Source organism: Erythrolamprus reginae, chromosome 7, assembly GCF_031021105.1.
Source record: "Erythrolamprus reginae isolate rEryReg1 chromosome 7, rEryReg1.hap1, whole genome shotgun sequence".
Taxonomy (NCBI): domain Eukaryota; kingdom Metazoa; phylum Chordata; class Lepidosauria; order Squamata; family Dipsadidae; genus Erythrolamprus; species Erythrolamprus reginae.
The window spans coordinates 13,035,048-13,058,676 of record NC_091956.1 but is presented as its reverse complement, the minus strand read 5'-3'; the positions used below and the strand labels follow the sequence as shown (position 1 = coordinate 13,058,676).

Below are 23,629 nucleotides of genomic sequence, written 5' to 3'. Positions count from 1 at the left end.
GTGTATGTGCGCGTGCGCGTGCGCGCGCGTGCCTTTCTCAGAGAAGAGTTTTCCCTTGAGTCAGCTGCATGACATCCCAGGCAGGATCCATCCGAATGGATTATCTCCGGAACCGCCTGCTACCGCACGAATCCCAGTGACTGATAAGGTCCCACAGAGTTGGCCTTCTCCGGGTCCCGTCGACTAAACAATGTCGTTTGGCTGGCCCCAGGGGAAGAGCCTTCTCTGTGGCGGCCCCGGCCCTCTGGAACCAACTCCCCCCGGAGATTAGAATTGCCCCCACCCTCCCTGTCTTTCGTAAACTACTCCAGACTCATTTATACCACCAGGCATGGGGGAGTTGAGATATTCCTTCCCCCTAGGCCATTACAAGTTATGCATGGTATGTTTGTCTGTATGTTTGGTTTTATAATAAGGGTTTTTAGTTGTTTTATTATTGGATTGTCACATGCTGTTTTTATCGTTGTTGTTAGCCGCCCCGAGTCTATGGAGAGGGGCGGCATACAAATCCAATGAATTATTATTATTATTATTATTATTATTATTATTACTTCAAAATGGGGACCGTTTAGGACAAAAAGCATGCAATGAGGGAGATAGAAAGAGAGAGAGAAAGGGAGATAGAGAGAAAGAAAGAGAGAGAGAGAAAGAAAGGGAGAGAATAGGTAGGAATAAGACAACTCAATATGGGACAATTCAACAATTCCATTAAATCATTTTAAATACTGTAATTTTAAAAATACTTTTTGTCCTTCACATTTCATTTTGTCCTTTCTTTGGCATCCATCCTAAAATTATTTTATTCCACTATATAGTGTAATTCTTGCTTGTTGGTCACAACGTTAGCTGGAGTTCAAGCAGCATTAAAAAATCTAATTGTAGCTTGTCCTGTCAGAGATGCAAGTCTCATCTAAATAAAGCATTAGCAGATAGATGGATGGATGGATGGATGGATGGATGGAGAGATAAATAATGATATAGATGATAGATGATAGATAGACAGATATTTTAGATAGACAGATAATGATATAGATGGTAGATAGATGATAGATAGATAGATAGATAGATAGATAGATAGATAGATAGATAGATAGATAAGGATGGATGGATGGATGGATGGATGGATGGATGAATGGATGGATGGCGAGATGGAGATATAAATAATGATAGAGATAGATGATAGATAGATATTTTAGATAGATATTTTTAGATAGACAGATAATGATAGAGATAGATGGTAGATAGATGATAGATAAATAGATAGATAATGATAGATGATAGATAGATAGATACTGTATTTTAGATAGGGGCTCCCTCCCTTCTTCTTCTCTTCCTCCTCCTTCTTCTCCTTCTCTCTCTCTTCCTCTTCCTCCACTTCCTCTTCTCCTCCTTCTCTTTTCTCTCTCTCTGTCTCTCCTTCTCCCGTCTCTCTCTCTCCCTCCACTTCCTCCTTATCCTCCTCCTCTTCTGCTTCTCCTCCACCTCTTCTGCTTCTCCTCCTCCTTTCTCTCTCTGTCTCTTTCTCTCTCTCCCTCCCCTTCCTCTCCTCCTCCTTCTCTCTCTTTCTTCTTCCTCCTCCCCCTCCTCTTCTACTCCTCTTCTTCTGCCTCCTCCTCCGCCCATTCTTTTTTCTTCTTCCTCTTCTCCTCCTCCTCCTGCCCCCTCCCCCCCCTCTTTCCTTGCGCGTTGATTTTCATGCAGCTTCTTCCCTCCCGCCTTCTCTCCAGTTACTCAAGACCTTGTTCGGCACCAACTTGGCCTCGCAGTTTGACAGCTGGTCTTCCAACTCCTGCCGAGCTCAGGGCAAATGCCAGCGCTTGGGCTCTTCCAGCTTACGGCCAGGCCTTTACCACTGCTGCTTCATGGCTCCTTACACCCAGTTCACCCAGGCCCTGGCGGATGCCAGTCTGAGGAATATGATGCAATCTGAGCAGGAATGGGACACCTCGGGGTGAGAGCTGCCTTTTCTCCTTCCAAACCAGGCACAGGTTTGCCATCATATCTAGATAACGATTGACATGCAGGCGGTTCTTTTTCTAGATCTGGGCTGGAATTAGGCTGACTGTTCCACTAAATAATAAGAGCTTTACATGCTGGTAATGATCAAAATAACATTCCTTTTATTCCCTCCACTTCAGTTCTCGTCATTACAGCTCCGGCACGGAGAAAATCCATTCAACTCTTTCAGTCTAAATTGCAAAGTTATAAATCATTCTAAGTAACAAGCTGTCTTCAAAACATATTCTTATCTCTGAGTCAGGTTCCTGCTGTTAAAAATCAATATATCATGCAATAGAAACAACTCACTGATTTGGGAGAGAGGACGTAAATCACCATCTTGGTTTTATTCCATTTTGACGAAAGTGTTCTCTTCCGTTACATTCCGGAGTTGTTCTGCCTGGCCGCGGGCCACCCAGAAACGAAGTAATCAACCAACACACACACTCTCTCAGGCTTGTAAGAAGAAAGCAAAGAGGGTTTCTTTATAATGAGAAAGTTGCAAGCCTCGGCGTCTGCCAGAGCAATGTTAGTTTATGAGTCCAACAGGTCAGAGTTAATTACTCAAGTCAGCACAGAAGCCTTTCTGTCTTTAGTCAGCCAAATAACTCACAGCTTAAATGTTAGAATGTCCAAAGATATCTGAAGCAAACACGAAATCATGATCCATCAAAGTCTTTCTCCAAAAACTGAATGATAAACTCCCACATTGTCATCTGCAAACCTCCCCTTTTTCAAGGCTGCTGCAGCGTCGTTGATTCTTAACACCTGTGACCTAGAATCTGTTTCTGTGTTTGTTCAGTTGCTCTTGGTGTCACATCATTCTCCTTACCCGGACATTGAGAATAGGATTGTTCATTATGTCCTCCCCATCTGACTCAGATGAAACTCTGGCTGGAGATCTGACTGGCTCCATTTCCCTCTCTTCGTCTCCAACCCCTTCCTCATCCCTTTCTCCTTCTGGTTCACTGTCAGATTCCTCCTCCAGCCAGACGGGTCTTCTGTGATCAGACGGCCCCCACTCCTCTGAGCCAAAATCTGCAGCCATAGGAGCTGGCCTGAAGCCAACCACAACGGAAGTGATGTAATTAATTAATTAATTAATTAATTAATTAATTAATTCACACACTCTGAAATGCATATTAAAACTTCTTCCCCCCAATTTCTTCCTGTCTTTTATGCAACCTTCTGAACTTTGGGTTTAACCAAGGACTATCTTCTAAACTATCAAAAGACACATGAGTCTGCATACCTTCGTCCAACAGCTGTTCTATTTCACTATCTTCGCTAGCTTCCCCCACATCTCTTAAATCAGGGTAATTGACAGCTACTACGACATCTCTGTCTTCTCAATCATTCTAAAGGCTGACAGGGAACACACACAACAGTCGTCGACTTACAACGGTTCGCTCAGTGACCCTTTCAAAGCCGCAGCGGCACTGGAGAAAGCGATTTTTTTCCCCATTTAACAACCTTTCCAGCAATTCCTGCAATCACGGGATTGGAAATTCAGACCCTCGGCAGTCGAATTCCTATTTATGACTGTTCTGTGCTTGGCCTGCGGAGGGAACCCCAACTCAGAAATCACTTATGATAAAATCTCAATCTTTATTTGAACACAAGCACGCATAATGAAATACAGGTTTTTTAAAACAGCACAGAAGTAGTTATCTTTCTCTTTAGAGGTAGCTGTAATCTCTGTCTGGCTGGGCCGTATCTGCATTTCTTAGATAAAGTCCATTCATCACTTCAGCATTTGCAATTGCTCACCGAAAGCTTCCAGGCACAGCATCCAACAGAGAATGGCCTTTATTGAAGCAGAAATCATGATTTTTAAGCCTTTTAATCTGGGATGGAGGGCCTGTGGCCTTTATTGGTTGGTTATTGCAAAAAAAATAATAATCAGTTTTTATATTCTATGATTAATTAAACTTTAGCATATGCAAAAAGCAGTTGCCAAATTATTCTCTACTTTGAAAAGGTGCCCTTTTTAAGGAACCAAAAAATAAAAACTGAAAAAGCTGCACTAGACTTTAAAGACGTTTAAAGGATTATAAAGGGTTTTTTGGCTGTTTTTATGCCAAGAGTTTTAAGAACACCTAGATGTGTTTTGGGAAGGCAGCATCCAAATGCTCCTTTACTTTTTACATTCATCTTAAAAGCAATATCTTAAGTCTGGGATGCAGGACCTGTGGCCTTTATTAACTTAATATGTTTCTGAGGCTTCCAAGATTTTGTTGATGGCAAACTAAAAGGAATAATATATATATACATATTTATTAGATTAGATTTGTATTGGGGGGTGGTGGTGGCAGTGGGTTATTAACCTAGAGAAAATGAGGCTTTTTTCAAGGATGTGTTTGAGTTGGCGAAAACTAAGGGAGCTGGATGATTAGGAAACGTGAAGTATAAATAAAAATAAATAAAACCAAACCTAGCCCAAAATTGCTTCGTTGTTGACATTTGAAGCTGCCTGCTGTTAGCCCAGTTCCATTTAAAATGGTTTTATTGTGTGAGTTCCAGGTGCTAATCCTAACCCTGTATTAATATTTGCTTTCATAGCTGGTTTGACATCTTGCAAAAAGTTTCCGCGCAGCTGAAAACGGGCACCACGAATATGGCCAAGCACCGTGCTGACAAGGTAACAAATACAGAGCACATGTTTGCTTCAGTGATGGGCTGCTTCCCCATATGGGGGACACTGACAGTGGGGGTAGTAAAGGATAGTAAGCACTATTTATTGAACACTTAAAAGTTTTTATTGCCTTTCCTTCTCTAGTACCTTAGTATGATCCTTCATTACTTTTAAAATAGGAAATAATTAAATAGTATGTTTTTTACACACAAATGCTTTAATCATTTTAATCATGATCTAGAACTGATAATGAGCAAAATCTTGAGTGAGGATGCACACGTGAGCGAGATTTCAGCTATTTTTGCCGATATTTTAACTTCCATGCATGCGCATAAGCAAAAGATTGGCGAAGATTGCTGATATCTCATTCACACGACCGTGAGGACACACACATGTTCTGCCGGGCTCTCTGATAGGAGCCTCCCGAAAATTCAAGGGTACAAATTTCAGACACACACACGTTTGAAAATTCAAAACAATGTTCTTTACCACAAAATTCAAAATAAACAAGGCACTCTTTTTGTATTGCAAAGAGCACTCTTCCCAAAACAACTGGGTAGTTTGTACAATTTCCCTTAAGCAGTCATTAAGTACTTAGCTAGCAGCTGTGAAGAAACTTCACACCCTTTCTTCTTCCAACGAAGAGAGACACACACACACATGTTGCTCTGCTCTGGTTTCAAAGGCGTGAAAAAGCAACAAAGTCCAGTAACGCAAGATTCCTGACGAACTCCGATCAGATATTCTTCCACAATTGCCAAACCCACATGCTGCTATTTATAGCAGCAGTCCTAATTACTGGAGCCCCACCCAAACACAGGTGGCCTCCCTTATTTCCTGTAATATGTTCTTACCTGGTCTCTTCTACGCATAATTTTGCGCTTGCGTGGGTCCAAAATGTCATCATCTGAATCAATGGAAGATAAGGGAGATTGACTGCCTTGGCGGTGTGCCAAGCCCTCCTCTGCCGAGTCACTCCCACCTTCTTCTTCGTCCGAGGAAACTAAACTCTGAACTGATTCTGTCGGCAATAACACAGGCCTGTGACATGTTGAAGTTTCCCCTGCATCCACCTCCCCATTCCCTGGGTCAGGAGCTGGGCCAGAGCCAACCACAGCAAGATTTTGGTGATTTTCACCGATATTTTTGCTTCTGCACATGCGCGGAAGCAAAAATTCAGCAAAAATCGCTGAAATATCGCTTGTGTGAACGTCTTCACGCAAGATTTCACTTGCCATGCATGCGCAGAAGCCAAATCTGGTGCATGGCATGCAGGCAGGCATTGGGGACATGCAGTTCCACTTGCATCCGGAAAATCGCTATTGGAGCGTAGCATGTGGCCGTTCCAGTAGCAGACCATTTCTGGTGGGGCGGATCATTTAGGGGCTTCAAAGTGGGCCTGCGAAGATAGGAAGCCATTCCTTCACGCTTTTTGCCCGGAGTCCCCCTGAGTTGCTGCCGTTCTCTTTCCCCCTTAGAATACCATCCACAATCACATCCGTCTGTTTGAACCGCTGGTCATCAAAGCGCTAAAGCAGTATACCACCACCACGTCCGTACAGCTGCAGAGACAAGTCTTGGATCTTCTCGCGCAGCTTGTCCAGTTGCGGGTCAACTACTGTCTTCTGGACTCGGACCAAGTGAGTATTCGGCCTCTGTCGCTGCAGAACACGAGCGTCAGTCGTCTTCTGCAGCTAGTCCGGTAGTGGGTTCCTGCGGGTATGCGGGGGTAGATTCCGGTAGGGGAAATGGAGCTGCGTGCACAGCTCTGCGTCACCACCGTGTGTGTGCGCCCGCATCAGATTTGGCTTCTGCGTGTGCACAGGAAGTCAAATCTCATGCGAAGACTCTCTTGCACGCAAGATGTCGCCGATTTTTGGCAATTTTTTTGCTTCCTTTCTATTCTTATTCTATTCTATTCCAATTCCATGTTCTGTTCCATATTCTTGTTTTATTCTGTCCTATTCTATTCTTGTTCTTGTTCTGGTCTAGTCTAGTCTTCTCTCTCCTATCCTAAACTAATCCTGCCCTCTCCTATCCTCTATCTTATCCTATCCTATCCTATCCTATTTCTATTCCTATTCTATTTTCTATTCTGTTCTATTCTGTTCTTTATTCTATTCTTCTCTATTCTTATTCTGTTCTCTTTTCTTCTATTCTGTTCTGTTCTATTCTGTTCCTTATTCTACTCTTCTTTATTCTTATTCCATTCCATTCTCTTCTCTTCTATTTCTTTCCTTTTCCTATTCCTATTCTATTTTTCTATTCCATTTTCTATTCTATTCTATTCCCTATTCTACTCTTATTCTCTATTCTATTCTATTCCCATTCCTATTCTGTTTTCTACTCTATTTTCAATTCTGTCCTGTTCTATTCCCTATTCTACTCTTATTCTCTATCCTAACCTCTATTCTATATATTACATTCCTATTCTATTTTCTATTCTGTTCTATTCCCTATTCTAACTCTTATTCTCTATCATAGCCTCTATTCTATTCTATTCTATTCTATTCTATTCTATAATTCTTCTATCCTATTCCTATTCTATTTTCTATTCTGTTCTATTCCCTATTCTAACTCTTATTCTCTATCATAGCCTCTATTCTATTCTATTCTATTCTATAATTCTTCTATCCTATTCCTATTCTATTTTCTATTCTGTTCTATTCCTATTCTAACTCTTATTCTCTATCCTAGCCTCTATTCTATTCTATTCTATTCTATAATTCTTCTATCCTATTCCTATTCTATTTCGTTTCTGTTCTGTTCTGTTCTGTTCTAATCCCTATTCTATTCTTATTCTCTATCCTATCATCTATTTTATTATTCTATTCGGTCACTTCTTGTAATAAACAATCCCTTTCTCTCTCTTTCCGAGTGGAAGGAAATTTGTACAAGCAGAACTATTTTTCCCTTCGAGATCTCAAACCTCAGTCAGTTTTGCCTCCTTCCTTGTGCAAACAAGACCAGAGGACCCGAAAGGCACTTGACAATTGAAGCCCTTTTCGTTTCTTTTGTGCTTTGTTTCCTTTGACATAAATACAGACATGCAGTTATGAACACCCAGTAAAAAGTTGTTTATTGTTCTCATCAGATGTCGCAGTCTGTTTTATTCCTATTTTTATATGGAGATGATGTAAGAATGTACCCACCGATGTTTGCAGGAATTAATCTGGGGGTTTTCTTCTTTTTTGCTTCCAGGTATTTATCGGATTTGTGCTAAAGCAGTTTGAATACATTGAAGTCGGCCAATTCAGGTACAAGTTCCAGCTTATGATTGGAATTTTCCTTATGTATTTATGCGAAATGGAGGCTCAACCCCAATGAGCCTTCTTTCTTTATTGAAAAGGGAGAGAAGGAAGGCAGCAGCACTTAGCAATTATAACCCACTTCACGGTGCTTTGCGGCCCTCTCTAAATGGTTTCCAGAGTCAGCCTCTCACCCCCAACAATCTGGGTCCCCATTTTACCCACCTTGGAAAAGATGGGAGGCTGAGTCAAACTTGTGCTGGTCAGGATCAAACTCCTGGCAGTGGGCAGAGTTAGCCTGCAATACTGCATTCTAACCACTGGAAAGGAGGGAGGGAAAGAAGGAAGGAAGGACTAGCAATAGCACTTAGACTTATATATCACTTTATAGTGCTTTACAGCCCTCTCTAAGCAGTTTACAGAGTCAGCCTCTTGACCCCAACAATCTAGCTCCTCATTTTACCCACCTTGGGAAAGATGGAAGGCTGAGTCAAACTTGTGCTGGTCAGAATCAAACTTCTGGCACTGGGCAGAGTTAGCCTGCAATCCTGAATTCTACCACTGGGAAGGGAGGGAGGGAGGGGATGGAGGGAGGGAAGGGAGGGAGGGAAGGGAGGGAGGAAGGAAAGGAAAGAAAGGGAAGGAAGGAGAGGAAAGGAAGGGAAGGAAGGAAGGACTAGCAATAGCACTTATATATCACTTTGCAGTGCTTTACAGCCTTCTCTAAGCGGTTTACAGAGTCACCCTCTTTCCCCCAACAATCTGGCTCCTCATTTTAGTGACCTCGGAAGGACGGAAGGCTGAGTCCACCTTGAGTAGGTCAGAATCGAACTGCTGGCAGACGGCAGAGTTAGCCTGCAATAATGCATTCTAACCACTGGGAAGAAAGGAAGGAGGGAAGGAAAGGAAAGGAAAGAAAGAAGGAAGGAAAGGAATGAGGCAGGGAGGGAGGGAAGGAAGGAAAGAAGAGGAAGGAAGGAATGAGGGAGGAAAGGAAAGAAGGAAGGAAGGAAAGAAAGGGAAGGAAGGAAAGAAGGGAAAGGAAGGAAGGAAGGACTAGCAATAGCACTTATATATATCACAGTGCTATACACCCCTATCTAAGTGGTTTACAGAGCCAGCCTCTTGCCCCAAACAATCTGGATCCTCATTTTACTAATCCCGAGAGGACAGAAGACTGAATCCACCTTGAGTAGGTTAGGATCGAACTGAGTTAGCCTGCAATGCTGCGTTCCAAACCACTGCGCCTCCCCCCCCCAATGGCCCTTGGAACGTCTCATGCTCCTGATGCTGAGGAGGAAGTCCAACACGTCTCTTTTTCTTTCTTTCTTTTTTCCCCCAACCCCCACCAGGGAATCCGAAGCCATTATTCCCAGTGTCTTTTTCTTCCTGGTGTTGTTGTCTTACGAGCGCTACCACTCCAAGCAGATCATTGGAATCCCTAAAATTATTCAGCTGTGTGACGGGATCATGGCCAGCGGAAGGAAAGCAGTGACACACGGTAACAGGAAGACAGAGCTGAGGTCCTCACACTAAGAGTTGTTAAACATGGCGGGCACTTAAAATACAATGCTACAACTTTGCTATATGTTGTTCATTCGCTCGCTGTCTCTTTCTCTCTCTCTCTCTCTCTCTCTCTGTCTGTCCCTCTCTTTATCGCCTTTTCCCTTTATCTCTCTCTCCTTCTCTCTTTCTTTCTCTTTCTGTCTGTCTGAACTCTTTCTCTCTTTCTCTCTGCCTCTCTTTATCTCTTTCTTTCTTTCTCTTCCTTCCTTCTTTCTTTCTCTCTTTCTTTCTATCTCTCTCTCTCTCTTTGTCCCTCTCTTTATCGCCTTTTCCCTTTCTTTATCTTTTTCTTTCTTTCTCTTCCTTCCTTCCTTCCTTCTTTCTTTCTCTCTTTCTTTCTATCTCTCTCTCTCTCTTTGTCCCTCTCTTTATCGCCTTTTCCCTTTCTTTATCTCTTTCTTTCTCTTCCTTCCTTCCTTCCTTCTTTCTTTCTCTCTTTCTTTCTATCTCTCTCTCTCTCTCTCTTTGTCCCTCTCTTTATCGCCTTTTCCCTTTCTTTATCTCTTTCTTTCTTTCTCTTCCTTCCTTCCTTCTTTCTTTCTCTCTTTCTTTCTATCTCTCTCTCTCTCTTTGTCCCTCTCTTTATCGCCTTTTCCCTTTCTTTATCTTTTTCTTTCTTTCCCTTCCTTCCTTCCCTCCCTCCCTCCCTCCCTCCCTCCCTCCCTCTCTCTCTCTCTCTCTGCAACTGTCATAAACATGGGGCAGTCACCAAGGGTCCAGATTGGGTCCAGAAGATAGGCGCAAAATACAGAAGGATCTTGACAAACTTGAACAATGGGCGCTGTCAAACAAAATGAAATTCAGTGATGAAAAAAGTCAGGTTCTACATTTAGGCAAGAAAAACAAAACGCACAGGTCCGGTATAGGTGGTACCTTGCTCAACAGTATCAACTGTGAGAGGGATCTTGGAGTCCTAGTGGACAACCATTTAAATATGAGCCAGCCGGGTGCAGCAGCTGCCAAAAAAACCAACACAGTTCTAGGCTGCATTAACAGGGACAGAATCAACTTCACGTGAAGCGTTAATAACACTTATAAGCACAGTTGGAATACTGCATCCAGTTTTGGTCATCACAATGCAAAAAGGATATTGAGACACTATAAAAAGTGCAGAGAGGAGCAACAAAGATGATTAGGGGACTGGAGGTTAAAACATATGAAGAACGGTTGCAGGAACTGGACATGGCTAGTTTAATGAAAAGAAGGACCAGGGGAGACATGATAGCAGTCTTCCAATATCTCAGGGGTTGCCACAAAGAAGAAGGAATCAGCCTATTCTCCAAAGCACCTGAGGGTAGGACAAGAAGCAATAGATGGAAACTAAACAAGGAGAGAAGCAACTTAGAACTAAAGAGAAATTTCCTGACAGTGAGAACAATTAATCCCTGGAACAGAAGTTGCCTCCAGAAGTTGTGAATGCCCCAACACTGGAAGTTTTTAAGTGGATGTTGGATAACTATCTGTCTGAAGGTAGTGTAGGGTTTTCTGCCTAAGCAGGGGGTCGAACTAGAAGACCTCCAAGGTCATCTCCAACTCTGTTGTCAATGTGCCCCCTAATTTTTTTTCGGTGTGGGCGGAAAAGTCTGAGCGGCACATTTTGAGAGAGAAGGGCCAAGGCCGGGGGGGGGGGGGGTGGCGATCCCGTGCACCGTTTTAGCCCTCAGGACTTTTTTCTCTCGGAGGTCAAAAACTTTTTTGCGGCGGTGCCCACCGTTATGAGGTATATCACATTGCGCGCAGGGGAAACAGGCATGTTTAAAGGGATTGCTTGGAGAGCAGGAAGCGGCACCTCTGATGGTGGGGGAAAAAAGGAGCGGAGGGATGGGGGGTGGGCACGGCAACCCGGGAAACTTTGTGGCCTGCCCGCGGTTCTCTTCACCGGCTCTTGACTGCGCGGCTTCAAAAAACGCCGCGCAGCTGGTTCCTGATGGCGATGTGGCCGCGCAGCTTAGAGGGAACAGTGTCTGTTGTTATTATTATTATCTGGTGTCTTCGGTCCTAACGCTCCTCTGTTCCTCTTTAGCAATCCCTGCGCTGCAGCCCATCGTCCACGACCTCTTCATCTTAAGAGGAGCGAACAAAGCCGATGCCGGCAAAGAATTAGAAACCCAGAAGGAAGTTGTGGTCTCAATGTTGTTGCGACTGATCCAGTATCACCAGGTAACACCCCTCTCCCCCCCCCCCCTCGATCACTTACCTATGTGTCTGAACATACTCACAGCTCCATAGACGGGTGGATTTTATTGCAAACACACCAGGCCTTCCTCTCTGAGTGATTGTGTAGTGACTGTTCTGTCTAAACAAGTCACCGACAGTAATTAAAGCTCACACACAAGAAACAGGGTAGCATTGAGATATACTGCTTTAAAAATGTCAAGATATTAAATTGGTTAAATAGTCCAAGATATATTTAATCCATTCTGGCAGTGTTCCCAGACTAGGGACACTCAGATGAGTATTGTATTGGGAGTTCTATGTTAGCAAAAACTTCCAAAAAGAAGGATTTATGGGTAGTGATTTCTCAAAATGGCTGAACAGTATGATCAGGTGGTAGGGAAAGCAAGTTGACTGCTTGGCTGCATAGCTAGAGGTATAACAAGCAGGAAGAGGGAGATTTTATCGAGCACTGGTGAGACCACATTTGGAATACTGTGTCCAGTTCTGGAGACCTCACCTACAAAAATATATTGATAAAATTGAACTGGTCCAAAGACGGGCTACAAAAAGGGTGGAAGGTCTGAAGCATAAAACGTATCAGGAAAGACTTCATGAACTCAATCTGTAGAGTCTGGAGGACAGAAGGGAAAGGGGGGACACGATCGAAACATTTAAACATGTGAAAGGGTTAAATAAGGTTCAGGAGGGAAGTGTTTTTAATAGGAAAGTGAACACAAGAACAAGGGGACACAACCTGAGGTTAGTTGGAGGAAAGATCAGAAGCAACGTGAGAAAATATTATTTGACTGAAAGTAGTAGATGCTTGGGACAAACCTCCAGCAGACGTGGTAGATAAATCCACAGTCACTGAATTTAAACATGCCTGGGATAAACCTGTATCCATCCTAAGATAAAATACAGGAAATAGTATAAGGGCAGACTAGATGGACCATGAGGTCTTTTTCTGCTGTCAGTCTTCTATGTTTCTAAGAACAGTCCCGGGCCGGAATCCAAAATCTCATTAGCAAAGCCTCCTTGAAGTGATTCTGTCAATCAGCCAAACTTACACATCTAAAACCCTATGAAGCGGGTTATAAGTCCAAATGCTCTTGTTAATCCCTCCCTTCCCTCCATGTGGTTAGAATGCAGTATTGCAGGTTGTTGGTATGTCTCGGTATAGCTAGGCTATGAGACCTTTGACATACACTGAGCAGAGAATTTTAACAGAGTGTGGATGTGTGGTAAAGCCAAAGAAAAAGACACAGACTTAGTTATGCTTAATAAATACTATTTACATATATAGTGATACCTTGTCATACAAACTTAATTGGTTCCTGGATGAGGTTCTTAAGGTAAAAAGTTGGTAAGACGAAACAATGTTTCCCATAGGAATCAATGGAAAAGCGATTAATGCGTGCAAGCCCAAAATTCACCCCTTTTGCCAGCCAAAGCCCTCTTTTTAATATGTTTGTGAGTGACATAGGGAAGGTTTGGTAGGGAAGGTTTGCCTATTTGCCGATGACTCTAAAGTGTGCAATAGGGTTGATATTCCTGGAGGGGTCTGTAATATGGTAAATGATTTAGCGTTACTAGATAAATGGTCAAAGCAATGGAAACTGCAGTTTAATGTTTCCAAATGTAAAATAATGCACTTGGGGAAAAGGAATCCTAAATCTGAGTATTGCATCGGCAGTTCTGTGTTAGCAAAAACTTCAGAAGAGAAGGATTTAGGGGTAGTGATTTTTGACAGTCTCAAAATGGGTGAGCAGTGTGGTCGGGCAGTAGGAAAGGCAAGTAGGATGCTTGGCTGCATAGCTAGAGGTATAACAAGCAGGAAGAGGGAGATTGTGATCCCCTTATATAGAGCGCTGGTGAGACCACATTTGGAGTACTGTGTTCAGTTCTGGAGACCTCACCTACAAAAAGATATTGACAAAATTGAACGGGTCCAAAGACGGGCTACAAGAATGGTGGAAGGTCTGAAGTATAAAACGTATCAGGAAAGACTGAATGAACTCAATCTGTATAGTCTGGAAGACAGAAGGAAAAGGGGGGACATGATCGAAACATTTAAATATGTTAAAGGGTTAAATAGGGTTCAGGAGGGAAGTGTTTTTAATAGGAAAGTGAACACAAGAACAAGGGGACACAATCTGAAGTTAGTTGGGGGAAAGATCAAAGGCAACATGAGAAAGTATTATTTTACTGAAAGAGTAGTAGATCCTTGGAACAAACTTCCAGCAGACGTGGTTGGTAAATCCACAGTAACCGAATTTAAACATGCCTGGGATAAACATATATCCATTGTAAGATAAAATACAGGAAATAGTAAAAGGGCAGACTAGATGGACCATGGGGTCTTTTTCTGCCGTCAGTCTTCTATGTTTCTATGTTTCTATGTTTCAAAGCGCCCGTTTTTGCGCTGCTGGGATTCCCCTGAGGCTCCCTTCCATAGGAAACCCCACCTCTGAACTTCTGTGTTTTTCCCAGCAGAGGAATCCCAGCATCACAGAAACAAGTGCTTCGCTGGCAACAAAAGTCTGGAGGTGGGGTTTCCCATGGAGAGGAGCCTCAGGGAAATCCCAGCAGTGCAAAAACGGGTTTTTTGCTGGCAATGGAAGTCTGGAGGCAGGGCATCCCAGCGGCGGTGGTGGGTTTGTAAGGTGAAAATAGTTTGTAAGAAGAGACAAAACAATCTTAAACCCCGGGTTTGTATCTCAAAAAGTTTGTATAACGAGGCGTTTGCAAGATGAGGTATCACTGTATACAAAATAGAAACAATCCATAACAAGCACTAAGCCATCCAATATAATAAGCACTAAGCAAATACACTCCCCCCTCAAGGCAAAGCAAAAGCGAATGAGCGTCAAAGCATCATTGAAGGAAGGAGTACTGGCGCCCTCTTATGGCGAACCAGCCCAAAATATTTAAAGTGATAGTACAAGAGACTACAATAGGTAGTTTACAATGGCAAACCCTAACAACCATGTACCGTGTACTAACACAGGCTATCTGCCCATTTCTAGCAGTTTGATCCTGACCGACTCAAGGCCTTCTGAGGTCAGTAAAATGGGGACCCCCGTAAATAGTTGGAGGGCCAGAGGCTGACTGTATAAAACCCCTTAGAGAGGGCTGTAAAAGCACTGTTAAGAGGTATATGTCTTAAGGGCCGTGGCTATTTACTGTTCCTCTTTGCTGGCAGGTGCTGGAGATGTTTATCCTTGTGCTGCAACAGTGTCACCGAGAGAATGAGGAGAAGTGGAAGAGGCTGTCGCGACAGGTCGCCGACATCATCCTACCAATGCTGGCCAAGCAACAGGTGAGGATTTCTCATTGGTCACCAATAGCCATCAACAGTTGCGGCCTTATCTGGACCGGGAGTCACTGCTCACAGTCACTCACGCCCTCATCACCTCGAGGCTCAACTACTGTAACGCTCTCTACATGGGGCTACCTTTGAAAAGTGTTCGGAAACTTCAGATCGTGCAGAATGCAGCTGCGAGAACAATCATGGGCTTTCCCAAAAATGCCCATATAACACCAACACTCCGCAGTCTGCATTGGTTGCCGATCAGTTTCCGGTCACAATTCAAAGTGTTGGTTATGACCTATAAAGCCCTTCATGGCACCGGACCAGATTATCTCAGGGACCGCCTTCTGCCGCACGAATCCCAGCGACCGATTAGGTCCCACAGAGTGGGCCTTCTCCGAGTCCCATCAACTAAACAATGTCGTTTGGCGGGACCCAGGGGAAGAGCCTTCTCTGTGGCGGCACCAGCCCTCTGGAAACAACTCCCCCCAGAGATCAGAATTGCCCCCACCCTCCTCGCCTTTCGTAAGCTCCTTCCCACCTTTGCCATCAGGCATGGGGGAACTGAGATATTCTTTCCCCCTGGGCCTCTACAGTTTATGCATGGTATGTCTGTATGTATGTCTGGTTTTTATAATAAGGGTTTTTTAGTTGTTTTATTATTGGATTGCTACATATTGTTTTTATCACTGTTGTTAGCTGCCCCGAGTCCACGGAGAGGGGAGGCATACAAATCCAATAAATAAAATAAATAAATAAATAGATAGATAGATAGATAGATAAAATAAATAAATAAATAAATAAATAAATAAATAAATAAATAAAATAAATAAAATGAATAAATAAATAAAATGAATGAATGAATGAATGAATGAATGAATGAATGAATGACATTCCCTTCCTTCTATACGGAGCCAAAACTCCCTTTTCCGTTCCACCCCTTATGAATCGGGGCCTGGTGTAGAGGGGCTGGGACCTCTCTAGGCACCTGATGGACATCGGCCTACACGCCTGGCCTTTTCCAGCACAGAAGGACGCCATTCGGGTTTGGGGAGCTTTCCTTTTGTTGCTTGCTTCACACAAACACACATACGCCCAGCTGAACCGATGTCGAATTTTTCACACCCCAAGCTCCTACTTTCAATGCAGGTAGTCATGCAAAGTTGCAACGGCACTGAAAACAAGAAACTTACAACCGTTTTTTTCACATTTAAGACAATTTGCAGTATCACATGATTAAAATTCGGACACTTGGCGAACTCATATTTATGACCCCAGTGCCCTTGGAGTGGGGAGTGGAGGTGTCCCATATCCAGAAAGAAAGTTCTTATCCCCCTGTTCGGGCACCAAATTTGTGATAAGAATAATTTAAGGCAGTGTTTCCCAACCTTGGCAACTTGAAGTTATCTGGACTTCAACTCCCAGAATTCCCCAGCCAGCATCCGCGACTGGTCATAACTCAGGGACCACCCTGTACCGTGAAACCATTATTTTTCTTTTTTTTTAAAAATTCCCCTTCGTTTCTCAGTGCTGTTGTTGATCTCTTTTGTGTTTGTTGGTTTCATTTTTCCCTCCCCAGATGCAAATAGATTCGCACGAAGCCCTGGGCATCTTGAACACGCTGTTTGAAATCTTGGCGCCTTCTGCCCTGCGCCCGGTGGACATGCTGTTGAGGAGCATGTTTGTGACGCCCAGCACCATGGTAAGAGGGGGCATCCGGCCAAGAAGCCGCTTAGTGAGTGGGGAGGAGGAGAGCAGTAGCATTTAGCATTTGGACTTGATGTATTTTTCGGAGTAAAAGACGCACCTTAGTTTTTTGGGAGGAAAACAGAGAAAAGGATCTGCTTACCAAATATTCATCTGGCTAGCATCCTTAGTCTAGTCAGCTTCAGCACATTCTTTTATCCCCTGGCTAGGGATTTAAAAAAACTTATTTGAAGAGAGTAACAATGAAAGAGCTTGCAAGCCAGTAAGAGCTGGGAACATTGTTAACACCTGGTTAGGGCTGGAAAGAAGCTTATTCTGAGCAAGTAGAGCAATGGAAAAAACCCTGCAAAGACTTAGGGCTTGGAAAACATTCTTCATAAAGAGAAACAATGAAAGAGCTTGCAAGGGAAGAGCTGGGAAGATTGCTAGTTAGGGCAGGGAAAAAAGCTACATTCAGAGTATAAGACACACCTGAATTTTAAGTCTCTTTTAGGGGGAAAGGGTGCGTCTTATACTCTGAAAAATATACTGCTTCATGGTGCCTTCTCTAATCAGTTTACAGAGAGTCAGGCTCTTGGCCCCAACAATTTGGGTCCTCATTTGACCCACCTCGAAAGGATGGAAGGCTGAGTCAACCTTCAGTCTGGTGAGATTTGATCTACCAAACTGCTGGTAGCCGGTGGAAATCTAGAAATCAAATAAATAAAGGAATGAGTAGTTAGTGAGTGAGTGAGTAAATGAATGAATGAATGAATGAACTTAAAATAATAATTATTTGGGGTGCTTCTCCACCTCTCTCCTTTTCCACAGGCTTCTGTGAGCACCATTCAGTTGTGGCTCGCTGGCATTCTCGCCATCCTGCGAGTCTTGATTTCCCAGTCTACCGAAGACATCGTCCTCTCTCGCATCCAGGAGCTCTCCTTCTCCCCGTATCTGGTCTCTTGCCAAACCATCGACCGGCTGCGGAACATGGAAAATAAAGTCCCTTCCGCCGAGGAGAACTCCAAGGAGGAGCAAGATCGCTCTCTGCCAGAAGAGACCTTTTCCAGGTAGAGATGGTTAATAAGAGGCTGCTACTAAATTATTATTTTTATTTATTATTATTATTGTTGTTGTTATTATTATTATTATTATCATCATCATCAATAACAGTCAGGCGGTAGGGAAAGCAAGTAGGATGCTTGGCTGCATAGCTAGAGGTATAACAAGCAGGAAGAAGGAGATTATGATCCCGCTATATAGAGTGCTGGTGAGACCACATTTGTTCAGTTCTGGAGACCTCACCTACAAAAATATATTGACAAAATTGAACGGGTAAAAAGATGGGCTACAAGAATGGTGGAAGGTCTTAAGCATAAAACGTATCAGGAAAGACTTCATGAACTCAATCTGTATAGTCTGAGGGACAGAAGGAAAAGGGGGGACATGATCGAAACATTTGAATATGTTAAAGGGTTAAATAATGTCCAGGAGGGAAGTGTTTTTAATAGGAAAGTGAACACAAGAACAAGGGGACACAATCTGAAGTTAGTTGGGGGAAAGATCAAAAGCAACATGAGAAAATATTATTTTACTGAAAGAGTAGTAGATCCTTGGAACAAACTTCCAGCAGACGTGGTTGGTAAATCCACAGTAACTGAATTTAAACATGCCTGGGATAAACATATATCCATCCTAAGATAAAATACAGGAAATAGTATAAGGGCAGACTAGATGGATCATGAGGTCTTTTTCTGCCATCAGTCTTCTATGTTTTTATGTTTCTATAGCAATATCTAATGATAACAACAACAATAATAACAATAATAATAATTTCTCTGGAATGTTTAATCTGTGGACATTCTCGCTCGATGCTCCAACAATAGTCAGCCATCCTATGTACATCCCATCTACCTTGATCCCGTGCCTCCGAGACCTTCCAATCTTGGTGGAATCACTCGCCCTGCTCATCACTGACTGCACCAAGATTTTCTGGGAAGTTAGCAAGAGGGCTATGTAAAAAATGCTCATGTAAAAAATGTTCATGTTGTCTAATTAACTATATTATATATACAGTATATCAGGTGTAGAGAAAAAACTTGACGTGGTAGAAGAAAACTAACTACAGTTTTGAAACCAGCATGCCTAATTATAAAAAAAGCTCAAAAATCAAACTCAACAGAAATTGTGCTAGAAATTGTTCCCTGGTGTTACAGATTGGTTTTTCTTTTCTCCTTTTTTGCCAAGTCTTAGCTTCCTTTTTTATGGATTTGTATAGTGTATTGTTTGTTGTGAGCCGCTCCGAGTCCTCGGAGAGGGGCATCATACAAATCTAAGAAATAATAATAATTATTATTATCATTATCATTATTGTTATTATGTCAGTACAACACAGCAAACGAGATCACTATGTTGGATTTCGTATTTCATCAGCAGTCGGGCGCTTCCCAAGCACCTAGGACTGCGTGATGTAGCGGCGAATTATGTTTGCCGATCCCAGTAAAGCGGCCTTTTGCAATTGACAGATGGAGATTTTGTCAATTCCGATGGTTTTCAAATGTCCGCTGAGATCCTTTGGCACTGCGCCCAGTGTGCCAAGTACCACTGGGACCACTTTCACTGGCTTATGCCAGAGTCATTGCAGCTCGATTTTTAGATCTTCGTATTTCACTATTTTCTCTAGCTGCTTCTCCTCAATTCTGCTGTCTCCTGGGATTGCGATGTTGATGATCCATACTTTCTTATTCTCCACGATCACAATGTCTGGTGTGTTATGCTTCAGAATTTGGTCAGTCTGAAGTCGGAAGTCCCACAGTAGTTTTGCTTGCTCATTTTCAACCACTTTTTCGGGCTTATGATCCCACCAGTTCTTTGCCACTGGTAAATGGTAGTTCCGGCACAAGTTCCAGTGGATCATCTGTGCCACAGCATCATGTCTATGCTTGTAGTCAGTCTGTGCGATCTTTTTGCAGCAGCTGAGTATGTGATCGATTGTTTCATCTGTTTCTTTACAGAGTCTGCATTATTATTATTATTATTATTATTATTATTATTATTATTATTATTATTATTATTATTATTATTTTCTGGGCTTTGCGCCCGGCTTCTCTAAGCCTCTTTTTTCTCTCTAGATTCCTAATTCAGTTGGTGGGGATTCTTCTGGAAGATATTGCCAGCAAACAATTGAACGTGGAAATGAGCGAACAGCAACACACCTTCTACTGCCAGGAACTCGGCACTCTTCTCATGTGCTTAATTCATACCTTCAAATCAGGTATTACTCAACCCCTTCTCCTTGCCTCTTTACCTGAAGGGTGGAAGGGTCAAGCTAGCCCAGAGATGGCCGTGGGCAGGGGTGAAATGTATTTATTTTATTTTATTTATTTGTCAAATACGTATTGGTAGAATACAAAGACATAATACTGTTATATACGTGAGATGGGTACCAATAAGAGGGAAACATTAGGACAGATGACGCAAGGCATGCTGGTGCGCTTATACACGCCTCTTACTGACCTCTTAGGAATCGGGTGAGGTCAACAGTGGATAGTCTCAGGGTAAAGTTAAACGTTAAACAGATCTGCCATGTAATGTCCAATGTTTTTAAATGTTTCTTTTTTTGTTTGTATAATGTGTTTGTTAATTAAAAAAATTTAAAAGTAGGGGAAAAAAGGGTTTTCTGTGGCAAGTTGTCCCACAGCAGGTTAGTCATGGTGAGCTGGCCACGGCGAATATGCTGTAATGAATTGTCCTAAGCCAGGAATGTCAAACTCAAAGGCCGGGGGTTGGATTTGGCCCATGGGGGGCTTAGATCTGGCCCATGGGCCTACCATGGAAACGGCAAAGGACCAGCCCACGGTGCCTTCCCCAGTGAAAACAGAGCTTGGGAGGGCTGCAGGCAGCCCTCCCAAGCCCCTTTTTCGCTAGTGTAGGGTTGCAGGAGGCCCTGGCAGCCGAAAATGGAGCTCAGGAGGCAGAGCGCTCGCCTCACCCACCCTCATGCCCCAGACCATACTCCGTACCCCAGATCAAATCCATCCCTGATGTAACCCTCAATGAATTCTATTCTGTCTGGAAAGTGAAAGGCCCGGTACAGATCCTAAGCAGGCAGGATGGGGCCACAAAACGTTCTGGGCATTGGGGCAATGGAAGTCAGCAGCCAATTAAGTAGAAACCAAAGGTAAGCTCCACCCTGATCTTTAATTTTTGGAAAGAAAAGGCATTTGACAGAGTGAAACAGGGCAAACCTTTCATTTCAGGAAAACAGCATCCAGTAATATTTTGATAAATAAAAAAACGGGGGGGGGGATTGTACGGGTAGTTCTCGACTTACAACAGTTCATGCAATGAGACCATTCAAAAATTATGCTGAAGCTGAAAAAAACTAAGGCTTAACGACCATTTTTCTTACAACAATTGCAGCATCTCCCTGGTCACTTGACCAAAATTCGGACCCTTGGTAACTACTCATATTTGTGACGGCTGCGGTGTCCTTCTGGGTCACACAATCCACTTTTTTGACCTTCTGACCAGCCAAGTCCACGAGGCAGCTGGATTCACTTAACAACTGTGTCACTAACTTAACATTTGCAGTGATTCACTTAACAACTGTGGGCAAGAAGTCTTTGGAATCTTTGGAGAGGGGCAGCATACAAATCTAATAAATTCAATTCAAGAAAGGTAGCAAAATGGAGCAAAATTCATTTAACAACTGTCTCAGCCAGCGACAGACATTAGGGGGCTCGATTGCTGCTGTTGTAATTTGAGAACAACCTATTTGTAATATTTTGGTGGGCACCCCATGCTGTCAGTTGGGAATTATTGATAATGATGGTGTTTTCCATTTTTCGGCGTTTCAGGGATGTTCCGAAGAATCACGGCTGCGGCTACCAAACTTTTTACCGAGACTGGACCGCACAGTCCTCACTTCTACACTCTTGAAAGACTCAACGATCTTGTCAAGTCCATGATAGCCACCCACCCATCCCTGGTACTTCTCTGGTGTCAAATCTTGCTGCTTGTTAACTACACCAATTCCAGCTGGTGGTCCGAAGTTCACCAGACGCCCAAGTAAGTCTGTTTTTAAGAATAGAATAAGAATAGAATAGGAATAAAAGAGAAGAATAGAATAGAATAAGGAGAAGAATAGAATAGAATAGAATAGAATAAGGAGAAGAATAGAATAGGGAATTAGAATAGAATAGAAAGTAATAGAGAATAGAATACAGTAGGGAATTAGAATTATAATAGAATTACAGAATGAATATAGAATAAGAATAGAATGGAATAGAACAGAAGAGAACAAAACAGAATAATAGAAAATAGTGTCACCTTATTAACTGATAAGGCGGAGGCGACAGATTTTAAAGGAGACTCAGGCAGTAGTAAATCAAAACAAACATTCTTTATTTTAAAACAGAAAATAAACTGTGCCGTGAGAGACACACTATCAAGCAGCTTAAAAACATGGCGCAGAGAAGAAGAGAATAGGAATGTGCTTATACGTAAGCAGACAGAAATGATATGTGGGATATGATGTAAAAATGGGTGTGATCAAGAGGGAAGGCACACATTAACTCTTTAAGTACTGAATGTCTCTGTGGCTGGCAATTTCCAGTGTGACAAATAGAATAGAAAATAATAGAGGATAGAATAGAATAGAGAAGAATTACAATTAGAATAGAATAGAATAACAGAATAAATAAGATCAGATCAGAATCGAATACAAGGGTCATCCAGAAAGTAATGCAACACATTTTTTTTCTTCAACAATTATTGAACACAATGAAACTTACACACAAGAAAGAATGATGTGTCTTCTACACTCCCTATTTTTCCATGTAATCTCCGTCCCGTTCTATGGCCTCCCTCCAGCGAGACACAAAGCCGTGTATGCCCTGTCGGTACCACTCCTTGTTCTGGTCATGAAGCCTTGGAACCGTCTTCTAATGGCCTCACCCTCTGTAGCCAATGACTAACCATACTTCTGTTGACTGCAGATTTTCCATAAACTGTATACAACTGGACACACGATCCAGGTCCTGTCAACTAGACAATGTCGCTTGGTGGGGCCTAGGGGAAGAGCCTTCTCTGTGTGGGGCCTGGCCCTCTGGAATCAGGTCCCCCCGGAGATTCATATTGCCCCCACCCTCCTCGCCTTCTATGCCACTAAGCTTGGGGTCACTAGACCCTACTTTCCGGCCAACAAATGTGACGTATTCTTGTTGTTTGAATGTGAATGAATTATATTTTAATGTTCCAGGGTTTTTAGAGTAGTCATATTAATTGGATTGTAGATATTGATATTGTATACTGACCCCAAACCTAGCGGCATAGATGGGTTCTTATGGAAGCTGAGGAGGGTGGGGGCAAAATGAATCTCTGGGGGGAGCTGATTCCAGAGAGCCACACACACACACAGAAAAGGCTCTTCCCCTAGTCCCCACCAAGTGACATTGTCTAGTTCAGTGTTTTTCAACCAGTGTGTCGCGGCACACTAGTGTGCCTCGAGACATGGTCAGGTGTGCCACGAAGCTCAGAGAGAAAGAAAGCAAGAGAGAGAGAAAGCAAGAGAGAGAGAAAGCAAGAGAGAGAGAAAGCAAGAGAGAGAGAGAAAGAAAGCGAGAGAGAGAAAGAGAACAAGAGAAAGAGAAAGAGAGAGAGAAAGCAAGAGAGAGAGAGCGAGAAAGAGAGGGAGGGAAGGAGAGAGAGAAAGACATAGAGGGAGGTAGGGAGAGAGAGAGAAAGAGCAAAAAAGAGAGGGAGGAAGGAAGGAAGAGAAAGAAAGGGATGGAGAGAGAAAGAAAGGAAAGAAGGGAGAGAAAGAGGGAGGGAGAAAGAAATAGAGCGAAGGGGAGGAAGAGAGAGAGAATTTTTTTGTCCAAACTTTTTTTAGCCGCTCCCTCCCTCCCCCCCGCTCAATGTGTCCCAGGGTTTCGTAAATGTACAAAATGGGCCGCAGCTCAAAAAAGGTTGAAAATCACTGGTCTAGTTGATGAGACCTGGAGAGGGGCGACTTTGTGGGACCTT

General features: G+C 42.9%; 1 protein-coding gene across 2 annotated transcripts in view; it reads left to right on the top strand.

Annotated features, from left to right (window-relative positions):
- HTT (huntingtin) overlaps nucleotides 1-23,629 on the top strand; it is a 127,971-nt gene that overhangs the window by 48,649 nt on the left and 55,693 nt on the right. For both annotated transcript variants that reach the window (XM_070757002.1, XM_070757001.1), the window contains 11 exons: nucleotides 1,728-1,951; nucleotides 4,561-4,639; nucleotides 6,112-6,273; nucleotides 7,835-7,890; nucleotides 9,234-9,382; nucleotides 11,471-11,607; nucleotides 14,807-14,923; nucleotides 16,494-16,616; nucleotides 17,432-17,670; nucleotides 19,732-19,874; nucleotides 21,460-21,670. In XM_070757002.1, coding sequence (XP_070613103.1) covers nucleotides 1,728-1,951; nucleotides 4,561-4,639; nucleotides 6,112-6,273; nucleotides 7,835-7,890; nucleotides 9,234-9,382; nucleotides 11,471-11,607; nucleotides 14,807-14,923; nucleotides 16,494-16,616; nucleotides 17,432-17,670; nucleotides 19,732-19,874; nucleotides 21,460-21,670 — 1,640 coding nt within the window. The remainder of the gene's footprint in view (nucleotides 1-1,727; nucleotides 1,952-4,560; nucleotides 4,640-6,111; nucleotides 6,274-7,834; nucleotides 7,891-9,233; nucleotides 9,383-11,470; nucleotides 11,608-14,806; nucleotides 14,924-16,493; nucleotides 16,617-17,431; nucleotides 17,671-19,731; nucleotides 19,875-21,459; nucleotides 21,671-23,629) is intronic.